We start from the raw sequence: 14083 nt of genomic DNA, 5'->3' as shown, positions 1-14083 counted from the left end.
GGCACATGCACAGTGAATGCATGTCTCACCTGCTCTTCAGTCAGTAGAAGTTCAGCAAATTAAATGCAAATGTGACAGAAGAATAGAGAATCAGTGTTCTTCAGTGAGACACAAACAGCAAAGCTCCAAAGGAATGCTTTATCAGTGAAGCCTTTACCACGTACACATCATCCTATCTGGATAACTAAAAATCAATATTCTAATTTTTTATTTTTTTTGTTTTGCTACCTGGCACTCTTTCACATAGTGTTGCATCATGCAAACAGCACGACCCTTTATGAAACAAAATGCTTCTGGAATTTTCCTCCTTAGTTAACATACCTTCCTTCTCATTAAGGGGAATCCTTGGATTTAGATACCAAGGGGGTTTTATACGGAGGTAATAAGGAGCTAGAAACTATGACTGTAATGAAGTAATTTTTATTTCTTTGCCAAGTTTTCTAACTCAGGTCTCCTAACTGTAATGGCAGTAAATATTTTTTTAAAAAAATCCCAAGCAGAAGAGATAGTATTTGCAAACATGAAAGAACTAATTTGGACTGTAACTACAAAAGGAGTCAAGTCTGTTTATGTGTTTTACTCATTCCTAATTAAGCACAGCAAACACATACACACACTTGAGGGTAGTTCAGCACCATGGTCTCCCTCTACTTCCAACACCTGCATTCCATATTCAAAAGCACCATGGTCTCCCTCTACTTCCAACACCTGCATTCCATATTCAAAAGCACTTCCAGCCTCAAATGGTAACAGTTAAAAAATGTGTCTCCTGATCCCAGCATGCCTGACAAAGCCTAAGACGCGTTAATATGGGTATTTTCAGCAGTTTTGCATCTGAAATTAAGAACTGATATACCAACTATTCTTTAGAAATTCAATTTGTTTTTTAAGTTTCTTTATTGGTGAACATAAATTTGATTCACAGAATCAGACTATATTCTGTGGAGCAAAGAGAATGAGAGCCATCACTCCATGTAAAAATATAATACGTTTTTACAGAAGGCAATTTCAAGTCATGAACTTCAAAACTCTTTTGACACCTCTTAGGAAGGCAACTCTGCTAATCCAACTGCTTCTTTTTTACTGCAGAAAGTAATCACTATCATTATGCATTTTGTCAAAACATAGAGAAGTCCAACTTAGAAAAGCAGCCTGTCAAACTAAATTGAGTAAGATTACTGTTGAATACTCAGTCACTACTCCCATTATATCCTTATGTCAAGACTTCAGCCTTTGTATGTCATAGGCATGATTATACTAAAATATTGACATAAGTACCTCATTTCTTAAGCTGTTTCTATAATGAACATGTGAAATACTAATCAATTTTGTTACTATTACTATTCAGCAATACTCATAAACCCAAAGTAAGATGGGGTAAGGTCCTGCTTCACTGCAATCCTGACCTGTAACTTCCCAATTTCTTATTTCTCTAAAGACTTCTTTACCTAAAACAGTTCTTACACAGGAATAAAACCTATCATAACTCTTTCACTTTACTTCACCCCTCTCTTTAATGAAGTTACTTCTTTGAAACTCCAAGAATCTAAAATAAAAAATAATGGTTATTTACAAGTACTTTAGGATCCAGTTCAAAAGAAAAGAAAGACAATGCAGGTTTGTGTCAGTGACGTCTTTTAACCATGATTTCTGTGGAACTAAACTTGTACAAGGGCAAAGCCAAACGGGGTATGTTTGAATTTGTACTTTGTATACGAAACTGCTAAAGAGATGAGCAGGCCCTTTGCATTCCAAGTAAATCCACATTGCTATATCATGAAGTCATATCACATATGCAGCAGATCTTTGGAAGAATTCTAGCTTTGCTTTGTCCAGAAAAAAGGTTCCAAATTAAATCCTGATGATAGCAAAAGCAGCTCCTTTATTTTCAGCTATTACCCAGGAAAATTCCTTCCACAGGACAGTGACGGCCAGAGCCTCAATGACAGAATGAGACCAGATTAGAAGGAAAAGGAATGACATGTAGAAGAAAGCATCCCTTCAAGATACAGAGTTCAGATATAAACACTTCATGTATGATCCTGAGCTCAAGCAGGAAGTGCTAATAGCCTACTGCTTAAGCGATTTTTAATTTTTTTTTACATTATGAAAGAATCACCATGAGTAATACAGGAAAAAAAAAAAGTGTTTGCTCTGGAATGCAGTGGTACCAAATAACCCTCTAGCAAAAACACAGAGAAGGATGAAAAATATCTTACATACTTTTGCCTTTTAAGGGCTATAAAAGTTGCACCAGTATGATATGGTACTGTACTTTCATTTAAATCATATCTACATAATACTTAAATTGACGTAAAAATTCACAACAAGTTTACTGAAAGCATGGTCAATACTGTACTTGGGAGCTTCTATAAATAGATTACAATCATGCAGTTTAAGGCCAGATTTTGGAATGTGAAACACACGGTTATGTCACCAAGCACAGGTCATTGTCTTGCTCCTTCCAGCAAGAATGCAGCTATCAAGAACATTTCATGCTCAAATCAACTGTGCATTAAAGTATCACTTGCTTTCAACACCCACTAAATAAAAATAGAAGGGCACAACAGAGAAAGCTAAAAAAGCACACAGTAATTTTGTAATGTATTTTTAAGCTGCTGTCCCTCCCCTTCTATTTCCCACACAATCTATGTCAATGCAAATTTCAGCATAACCTCAGCAAAGCCAGAATTTAATCCATGGAGTTCATTCAAGAATTTTAACAGGAAGGTAAAATACAAGCTCAGTGGCCACAACTACATAAAATAAAAAAGATTACAAGGAAGAATACTCTGTCTGAATCCTACCATCTGTTTTGTCTCCATTAACTCCCCCACCTCAAAGGGAGACATTTGTGCCAAATTTTGTTTAAATGGTGTTTCACACTCACTCATTCTCTGTCTCAGATTTCAGCATCGGTATAGAACAGAGCAACAAAGCCTACTTAGGAAAATACTACGTGGACACTTAAAATAATGCTATATGGAATCAGTTCTGAATATTAACTCAGAATATCCACCTCCTCAAAGTTTTTCTCAGTATTTTCCATTTCTCAACCACCTACATATTAAGGTTTTAAAGATTTTCTTATTTTCAGTTGGTCAATACATACTCTAAACCATATATAGGAGTAAACTTGAAATGTCAATGATGGTGGAAAAATCTTTCTCTTAAGAGGCAACCTTTGCCCTTTGAGACTTTGAAAAAGGTCAGCATAAGCTGTTTAATACTATCCAGTGTAGTACATAACCTGCTTAAACATTTCAACTTCCTTTTTCTCCCTTTCATGCTTTGGATAGCAGGGCTTTGAACACTGAAAGGAAACTCCTGGAAGCATCACTTGTTTAAAAATTATAAAATCCATATTTTAAAAAAACAACTATAAATCTATCTTCTGAAACTGCACAGAGTTTAAGCTACATAGATCTAAGAAAAATGGGAAGGTATGGTGTTATTTCCCACATGCCACACCAGCTAACACGAAAGTCAAACTTCTAAAATTTGTAATAATGAACCTATGTTTGTTGAAGTGCATGTTAATTCCTGCAACTTGCACAGAGAGATATAGGGATATGTAAAAAAAGGGATGCTGCTGTGTGGGTGCAAACAAAAATTTTTGAAACTCTCATAAATTACTTCATCCATCCATGTGCCTGAACAGACACTGGCAGAACAGTTTGAACATTTAACAACAGGGTATAAGCACTCTGACAGGCACAAGTGCACTCTATCCTATACTGCAGAGTAACAGAAGATCCCATTAAGCTCAAGCAAGTTGTAACTCAGCAATTTGCAACTCAACAATGCAACCTTGGCAAACTCTGCTGCATTGCTGACAAACTATGATGATGTATATGAGAACCTATTTGATGTCTGGCAACAAACTTAAAGAAGTCACTGAAGCTTATGACAGTACAAAATGCTTGCTAAACATGCACTGCAGCCCTGGTTCCTCATGCTCCAGGATTGTTAACAGATTCCTGTTAACATTTTTACAACTCTCTCTGGTTATAGTTTTCTGAAGAATTTTAGAACTTACTGCTATTGCAGTAATGTATATTTTCCCTTGGTTTATCTAATAGGTTTATTACCCTCTCAAAAAAAAAGAATTTAAATTGATGTAATCTCTGCTTAACTGACAGTTTATTTCATATTTTGTGGCAATCTAAGCAGACAACTGACTAATAGGTTCTAATTGAATATGAAAAAAGGCTGCAGCAGTCTGAACAAAGTGCATTCAGAAGATCTGATTTCTATGCAAATGCTTATTAAAATTCAGCAGTCAGTGTTGAACAGTACGGATGACTAATCCTCTACAGGTGACTAACTCAGTAAATACTATGTTCATGTTGATAACAATTATATCAATTAACATTTAACAAGCAGAGCTCTCAAAACTAAAAAAAATCATCATATATTTAACTACTGACAGAAGCAGAAGAAAGCAGAATGAAAAATTAAAATTATAGGATACTTTTAATAGTTCTGTTAACAGCTCAAGTTTCTGAAGCAGTGATCAGTTATTAGTCTCCTCTTTGTTGATCTGTGAAACAGCTCTGCAATAACATCCCACAGGGATCAGCTTTCTGGTTCAAGATCTCTTGAAAACTACACCATCTAGTCACACAAGAGTCCTGGTTCACGAAAGGAAAATCAGATTGTACCGAATTCACTAAAACTCATGTCTGCATTAGCAGCAGCCCATATCCAGTGAGATTCTCTTTCAGGTGCTCCTTCTTGCTCTTCCACGTAGGATTCCGTGTTTACACAGCTTGTAAGGGTTGCTGAGCAGACCTTTGAAAAAAGGCACTTTTTTTTGTGCAAGACATGTTAATAGAAGTGTTAAATCTGAAAACATATCCCAGTTGCTCACTCAAGTACTCAAGGCTGCTGGTTGTACTCTGTCTATACTGACAATGTATTTGTACCAGAAGATTCTACACTATCAGCATTTCTGAATCAGCTTCACGAACCTGTTGGACCAAGGCCAGAGGAGGCCACAAGGACAATTCAAGAGCTGGAGCAGCACCTCTGCTATGGAGACAGGCTGGGACAGCTGGAGTTGTTCAGCCTGGAGAAGTGAAAACTCTGGGTAGACCTCACAGCATCTTCCAGTACATAAAGGGGCTAAAAGAGAACTGGAGAGGGACTTTTCATAAGGGCATGCAGTGTTAGGACAAGAGGAAATGGCTTCAAACTGACAGAGGGCAGATTTACATTAGAAATTAGTAAGAAATTCTTGACTGTGATGATGGTGAGGAATTGGCACAGGTTTCCCAGGAAAGCTGTGGATGCCCCATCCCTAGAATTGTTCAAGACCAAGCTGTATGAGACTTTGAGCAACCTGGTCTAGTGGAAGATGTCCCTGCCCATGGAAGGAGAGTAAGAAAAATGGTCTTTGAAGTCTCCTCCAACCCAAACCATTCTGTAATTCTATGTCTCCTTATATTTCAGTGTATTTTCCTCCCACAAAACTGACACAATATTTTAACTAATGCTTTCACACCAGTAAAATGTTACTAAACTCACAAAGTGCCTCTGATTTCAAGATACTAGAAGTAAATCATGCTTCTTCCCCACCCTGCTCATGTGCAGATTAAAGAAATCCCAATAGTGGAAGTCAATTTTTCATGTCTGAGATACCAACCTAAGGGGTTTATGATACATCAAAGCATTGTTCTGTCATTGTTAATAAACTAGCATCTGCAACTTCTAAATTAGATTGAAATGGAAACATAAGAAAATTGTGTTTCAACTCACAGTCAGTAACAGCTGAAAACAAGGCAGCTATGGGCTGCCAGGCTCAGGTGTGTGCTAGGTGAATTGGGAAAGAAAGCTACTTAAGTCGTCAGGTGATTCTTGCATCCTATTATACAAAGATTTATTTTACCTCCTGATGCTTGCTAGATTTGTGCTGAGATATTTCTCTCCTACCTGACTGACTCAATAGTGATCTTGAGCCTAATGATTTTGTGTGGCCTAAACAAGAAGAAACAGGTCCCCAACTAAAATTATTTTTATTTCCTAAACTCAAATATTTACAAGTTGTTGGACATGTCTGTATAGTCAAGGAAAGGAACTTTCAGGCAATGCTTGCTTCCTGTAAAATGTACCTGATTCTTAAGTCATCCTGGCGTAAAGCACTGGCCTAACAAAAAGCAATCGTAATTTCCTTCCATGTTTGGATCCAGTAACTACATAACTTGATACAAAATAATTTTTCTTCCATCGAGTAACATTTCAGGATCCAAAGCAGAACTGCAGTTACCATTTGCAATAGAAACTATTGTGGTTTAGACTCAGTTTTACAGTAAATCCTTCCTTCTTCTATCTCAGATTAATACCAAAACAGGAAAATATTTAGCAAACAGTCATACAAGTAAATATGAGATGTTAAAGCTCAACTGATACAGTACTTGAACTTCCAAAGACCACATCCCATGGAGAGCTGATGGGCTGTTCTTCTCCCTTTGCTCCACCTTCCTTATCAACACCTTGTACCCCAATGCCTGCTACAGTGGTCACCATCTGCAACTCCAGGTCAATCTAAGTGAAGCAAAATGACACGTTAAATGAACATACGAAATTAACTTGACCAAAACTGCAGGTAACTTGAGATAGATGTCCAAACCAGAGAAATCCTAACAAATGTCAGGCATTTGGTTTTTAGGGGAATAATCAATTTTACCACAATGCTTGTTGAGGGACAGGGAGTATGGGGGTAGGGAAGCAGCAGACAGCATGAAAACCATGTATGTGGAACTCTATTTCATGTACAACAAAAATTAACACTGCTCTGTCAGCATTTGCTCAACAGCTGTAGAAGAAAGCAGCACAATTTTCTGGATAAATACCTAGATAAATAATAGATGTATTTGTTTATTTTAAACTCATATAAGAATATGCTCTAAAAACTCACATACTGTCAAAGCATTTCCCACCTCCATATAAAACAATCTGTACAAAGGAACCTCAGATGCATTAAGGGTGCACCTCCTCTGATCACAAATGGGATATTGGTGAGGACCCGAGTCCAAGATCTTCTGAGATACACACAACACTTTGAATAATAAGGCAATATTACATTGCATCACCAAACTAAACTTCTGATTATCCTAAATTTGACCTAACCTAATGTAAGATCCAATTCCTACATGCTAAAACTTTACAAGTGTTTAATCAAAAAGAATACACATGCAGCAAATTCTGGTATCAGGGCAGTTACCTGAATTTGAGAGGCCCAGACAGCCAATGGAAGTTTGGATATTCACTGCACCACAGCACTACAATAACTTTAGATAAGAATCTGATACTACTGGAAGTGAAACAAAACCAGTTTTTGCTTCCAGTACTAAGAATAGATATTTCTCAAAACAGGAAAGTAAGAGTGACTAGGAAAAAAAAAAAAAACCAAAACCCTGTTATGCTATAAGGAGTAGCCCACCTCATCTGCATATGAAAGGAAGCACAAAAGCATATGCAGCCCTTAAAAAAACCCTGCACAAGTGCATTTCTTTACAAGATTGTGGACCAAATTTCCTTTCTGACATTATTTGGAAAGTAATTCATGTGGTGTACATTTTCACCTGTATAAGTAAAATACAGTTGAAGAATTAAACTTTGAATTTCATTATGGAAAATTTACCTTTCTAATTAGGTGATTTTCTGTATCGGCTACATAAATAACATTATTTTTTATAGCGATCCCTTGTGGTGAGTTGAAAGCCGCCTCTGAAAATCTTCCATCTCTCCTTCCACTGTTTGGACCTACAAGTAAATCATATCAAAGTCAAAATTTTTGAAAAAAGTCACCTTAAAAATAAAGTGCATACATTTAAATCTCTAGAAGAATTACATATTCCAAGAGCTGCTTTCACAGCACCTTGTACATTTTACATTATTACTATTTGGTGTAGTCTCATTTTAGTCACTGTGCTATGTAATCAAAATAGCCTGGTGCTATTAAATTCTGAACTCATTCTGCATCAAGTTCTCTGCTTTTTTAAGCTCATATTTTAAGGATAGGTCTTACACTAGGGTTCTAAATTGCTCTAGAGGAGTCCTAATAGGGTTCTAAATTGCACTAAAAGACAACGGCAACAATGCAAGACAAAAAATTAGTTTTTTTTATTCTTGACTACATCAAAGCAAGGCAGCAGGAAAAAAAATTCAAAAGCTCAACTCCACTGCATTGATTTAGATTTTGCTGTAATCACAGATGAAACTAAGACTTGATTATAAACATTTTCTCATTAAGAAAACTAATTAGGAAAAAGATGATATGGAACTCATTACACAAAACACTAAGAATGATGGAGTGACAGTCTTCTGCATACAACAGTCAGGAAATAGGAACATAACAGTTTGAAGGTAAGCACTGTACTTCAAAGGAGGTAGCATTTAAAGTGCATCAGCAGGGTATGGCAGCAGAAGATCTTTAGGTATGAGTTATGTGTGTACCATGATTTATGATGCAAATAACAATTTCAACCTTTGTGCATGCCCACATTTATTACCGCATTATCAACTTCATTACATTATTTTCTGCCCACTGAATCATTTAACTGAGTCACTGAAATACAAAAACTTTTACAACCTCCTGTCAGGAATCAATTTAGACCTCATCAGACACAACAGATTGAAGTACTGGTGTGTCAGATTCCAGCAGCTCACCTCATAAGTGAGAGGGTGCACATACCCAGGGAAGGGAATAGCACACAATGCCACAGGAAGGAGGGTGCCACTGGGACATAGGACACTCCTGAATTCCTGTTTAACGACTGTCCCAGAACACTAAAGGGCAGCTAGTAGGCAGAGACTTCCTCTCACATATCAAGCAGAAACCAAATTCTCTCATATTTGTCATAAGAAATTCTGTTTGTATATCCATATAGGAGAAAGGTATTTACATTAATGCCTTACCGATAAATCAGATTTACTTGAATAAATAGCCTGTCTAACCAATGCAGTGTCACTTCAAATAGCAAGAGAATTTTTCCTCCTTTTTTTAAACAGAAGAGTATTTTTATGAGATTTTTAGGACCCTGTCCTGGGCCAAGCATTAGTTGATTCCAGACTAACTAATACAGGACACATCAGCACAGAGGTCCTGATTCTGAGACATAAACAAACCATTGTTTTCAATAATTTGAGGATTCAACCATTTCCTAAATCTGTCTGTTATGGTTGTCATAACAGTTACATACCTGCTGCACAAAGATGTAACTGACCATTTTAATAGGTTTAAAAAAAGAACAATTTCACTTGTGAAACAGTAAAGCATACAAAGAGTGTGCAAACTGTCTTTGTTTGCATTATAAAGTACATTTTTATTTCACAAAAGCAACTATGGATGTTAGTTTTCTAAAGTTGAAATGTTACTTTTATAAACTTTGCAATAAATGTAACAAAATTTAAAACATTTTCACTATTTTCATAGCTTGTTTCTACGTTATCATCTCTATTTTGACAAGAACACAGGTCTTTTTATACGTACTAAGGCAACTGCATTTTCAGGTTCCTGTGTACTTACTGGAATGCCACTGCTCTTAGTAATTCTCCTCTCTGGTTTTGAAACCAGAGATCCTGAACAGGAATGCTCTTCCATTAAAAAAACTCAATAACCAAACAAAAAGCACGCATGAAAAACCTCTCCTCACAACACCACCAAAACAATTCAAGGTTCACTTCTATTGGAAAGGGAGGCATTACAGTCTGGTCTTTTCCCTACCTTGATGCTTAATGTGGATGTACATCCTTTACACCTAAACCCATTTGCAACTCCTTCAGAGGAATACAAAATGCATTTTTGTAATTCATATTGGACATCACATAAAAACATGAACTTTAGTCAATGAAGTAATGAAAAACAATTAGGCATCTCCAACCATTGCATTAACAGTCTCCCACTGATGGTCTTACACCATATCCCCTCAAATCGAGTAAAAGTGGTTTTAGTGCAAAACAATATTCTGGCAATGCTTACAAACTGCCAGGTCCTGCAGGAAAAGAATCAGCCCAGGAGGCACAGCAAACATACTCTACTCCTAAAATGAAATTGCTATAAAAAACTTACATATACATCCTTACCTCCAATAGTGTGTAAAATTTGTCCATTTTTATGAGTAACCAAAATCCTGTGATGTCCAGTGTCTGCTATGACCAACCTTTCTCCTGAATTGTCTACAGTCACTTTGCCGGGAAACAGCAGAGGAGAAGGTGGAAGGGAGTCTCTGTAAAGCTTTATTCCGATGCTGTTATCTTTGATTTGTCCTCTTTCCTTGTAGAATTTCAGTGTTATAGAAGTAAATAAAAACAATTTCTCTCTGTGTCCCTCTCCGACAAGAGAAAACAGCATATTTCCACGAGGCCCAAGAATGACCAGAGTTGGCCAGCAGGACACTTCTAGGTCATGCCACAGTGTTGCATCCGCATCATTTACTACAGGGTGGACGATATTGTATCTTAGAATGGCACTTTTAATGTTATCCAGAACTTTTTCATTTGGGAATTTTGCTGAATGGACACCAACAATAACCAGACCATCTGCAAAGAAAAAAGGAAGTTGTGCACTGAAATATATGTGAATAATAAACAAATAAATTAATGAATAAATTTAGTTTTTTAAAAAAATGGAAAAATCCAGTCATCTCATAATCTGACTGACTGCTTCCCAGAATGAGAGAGGACTTGAACAAACAGAAAGCAATTACATCTCAGTAAGAATATAAATAGTTATGTATAGAAAATCCTGAAACTCAGAAATAACACTTAGGTAAAATTACCAAATTTTAGGACCCTTACTTCCCCAGCTGGCTGACATGAATTGTTCTCAGTTCCTGAACCTCTACATACTAAGCTAGAAAATACTTTAAAAATAAATGTGGGTAAGTTGTTGCTGTTCAACTGACAGTTTGGAGTTTTTTTAAGATACTAAGGACACCTCTTTGTTTTCTGATTCCTATATACAACCATGATGTTTTAGAAAATTCTTTTTCACAGTTAACTAGAAGCCAAAACTAACAGCAATTGTGAAATTCCAGACATATCTACTCCTAGATAAACAGTAAAAGATATTACGAATAGGCCTCTGAAATCAATACAGTATTCTGTATTTCAAATGAAAATGGCAGCACTGACAACTAGGACAAAATGACAAACAGTCATTTCAAACAAGGCAGGTTTGAATATAACAATTTCACAATTAAAACGTCTGATAACTGATACAGCCTGTTGGAGCAGAACACTGCAGTACCAGACAGATGAAGTTGTACAACCATTAACTGCTGAAAACCAAACAGCAGGTCAAATATTTTAACTGTAAAGGGATCAGTGCCAGAGCTTGTATCTGTCTTTCAAAAACATCATTAAAGCTAGAAAGACAATTCTATAGTGAACACCTAAACATCACAAGTAAGGTACAACATTCCCTCATGAGGAAAACTCCTGTGGAAATGATGGATGCTATGCTCAGAAATAACAATATGCATTCCATTTAAAACACTTTGTTTGAAGAATTACAGCAGAGCACAACACTGGATTTATGCCAAGCTATTTCTGAATATTAAAAAGTACTTCCTCTTATAGAAGTAATTTCTGGACTGCTGATAACATGAACTGAATATGCACTGGGCTTTAAAATAACTTTCTGAATGCCACTTGAAACACAGAAATAGCATCACTGAAGATAGCAGTGAGAGTGCATCAGATAAAGATGCTGGGCGACATTCAATCCTATGGAAAGCAGTCTTCATTCTGAAACAGATCTCCTGAAGTTCCAGACAATAGAACTATGGGACATGTACTATAATATTTATAATGATTTAGGATCATTAGCTTCTTATAATGTTAGCTGTAAACTTCTACTGTCTGCTGATCACACAGCTGAAGTTTCAACATGCTCCATGTAAGGGCATTTGAACCACATTGAAAAAAAGTCATCAAAGCATGTATGAACAGAATATGTATGTACACAATGTGCAGTCAGCTAGATCAAGGTTTATTCTTGTAACTGAGGAAAAGTAGGCAATATACCTTCAAGTATTCAAATGAGACTGGAGATCCAAATGCATTATGAGACAGATGCTTTACCCAAGCAAGATGTTTTATTTTCAAACTTTTATCTTTCTCAACCTTCTCAAGCAGACAACTCTCCCCTCCCCTTTCTGCTAGTAATTAGTAAATCTTGTTTACCTTGGGTGAAGAAGATGCACACTGATATAAGACCATGTATTGAAGAATTTTCTATGGCTTAAAAACCCGCTACCCTTCCTGCCTCATATATTTATATACATTACAATAATGTTAAGATTTAGACATGTAGCACAGCGAAAAGACATTAAATAATCCTGAAAGGGCTGACAATCAAGACATTAAAACAGCAGAAAAGAACCAAAAGGAAGATCTACAGTGAAAAAACCCAATGTATTTTTCTTTTTGTTTGAACTATCAAGCACCTTAATCTCTTCCTAAATCCAACTGCTATCCTCTGCCTCCTAATGGTTTAAGATTAATGCTACACACACCTGTTCTTCTTTCTTTTTACCTCTACTCTCACCCCAAACATCTCTTTTCTCACTCCAGTTTCAACAGGATAGCTGAAATAAAAAAAGAAAACTTACAGAGGTAATTAAAAAACAAAAATAATTTATCACCCATCAGCAAAGTAGTTACTCCTGTCACAAAAGTTTAATACAAGTCAAAGGAAAAAATATGTCTCCAAGCAGACCTTTAGTTCAGAGTGGTGCAGCTTCTTCTACACCAGTATAGAGATATTAAAGCACTTTTAGGAGAAAGCTTGTGGGATGAGGTTGTTAAAATGAGTATTTTGTTATCAGCTGATTTAACAACTTAGCATTAAAAAACAGATTAAGGATATGACAGCTATCTTATTACACTCAAGTATACTATAAAATAGTTAACATTTAAAGGTATTATTCATTTTATGCCAATATAATCTTCCAAAATCTGTATCTAGACCTTCTTCCCAACATGCTTGATTCAGAACAATCCCCTTATCACTTGCCATTCACCTTCCACGTAAAACTGACCCACTCACAAAAACTGCCACTAAGTTTTTATCCTTATAAGACAAAGTTCCTATTATTTGAAACATTACACTGCATCTCTAATTTCTCCAAAGCAAACATCTAGGCTTTCTGAGGTAGAAAAATTAGTTTGAATCTTCAGTGAAGTACTAAGTAAGCTATCTAAAGCACTATGCAAATTTCAAAGATTTTGCAATTTCTTTCTCCAGTGAAAAAGGTAACACATGAAAATAAACACTACCAAAATTAAAACCAATCAGAAACAGCAATGGAGAATCAAACATTATAATGTTATTTACTACATATATATTGCATTTAATACAATATTTTATGACTGAAACTAACACTGTTCTTCATCTTCCTGTTCAGTCTATTAAAATATCCCAGATAAATGAGTAGCTGACAGACTCTGTGTAAGACTACAGCTTATCTCTGAAAGACCATCATGAAAAGACACTTCATTCTAAATAGAAATTATTTTTATTTCATGCATTTGTATTCAGTCAGAGTGAGACAGATTTCATTTTATATGTGACTTTAAAGACCATAATTCCCTCTCTAGAATACAGGGATATTAATGGCACACAACATGATACCAATACCAAAAAAAATCTGCATCAAGCTTACATATTTTGTTATTCCAGTTCCAATGAAAAAAAAAAAAATCTATATCCTATTCTACCACCTGTCTATATCCATTTGACCACCTTTACTATATTTTTCTCAGAGCTGGTTCTTCAGTCAAAGGTAGAAAGTTACCTACTTATATTTATTTTGAGCCTGTGTCTCACATTCTTGAATCTTGAACTTTCAAAAAGTTGCCTTATTTATAGAGGCATCAGGTTTGGGCTTCAAGCACATATCCTGTTTGTGTAATTACACAGACACAACTTTATTTAACCCCATTTAAAAATGTGATGGAAGTACACACAGCCACCTTTTTTAGGCTACTTAAAAGATTAGAAGACACTTTTAGACACCTTTGAAATACTGCCAGCAGTTTAGTAACCAGCAACAAAGTGACTCAGCTCCTCAGC

The 14083-nt window shown here is 36.0% G+C and overlaps 1 protein-coding gene across 1 annotated transcript in view; it reads right to left on the bottom strand.

The window, feature by feature from the left end:
• Positions 1-14083, bottom strand: part of NHLRC2 (NHL repeat containing 2) — a 32263-nt gene that overhangs the window by 15892 nt on the left and 2288 nt on the right. The window contains exons 3-5 of the mRNA XM_005520757.3: positions 10090-10545; positions 7646-7767; positions 6417-6546 (exon numbers count right to left, since the gene is read on the bottom strand). Of these exons, the coding sequence (XP_005520814.2) occupies positions 6417-6546; positions 7646-7767; positions 10090-10545 (708 nt within the window). The remainder of the gene's footprint in view (positions 1-6416; positions 6547-7645; positions 7768-10089; positions 10546-14083) is intronic.

Source organism: Pseudopodoces humilis, chromosome 9, assembly GCF_049639895.1.
Source record: "Pseudopodoces humilis isolate 2021_Gansu_Grassland_sample_001 chromosome 9, ASM4963989v1, whole genome shotgun sequence".
Lineage (NCBI taxonomy): Eukaryota > Metazoa > Chordata > Aves > Passeriformes > Paridae > Pseudopodoces > Pseudopodoces humilis.
This window is presented reverse-complemented; position numbering and strand designations above follow the sequence as displayed.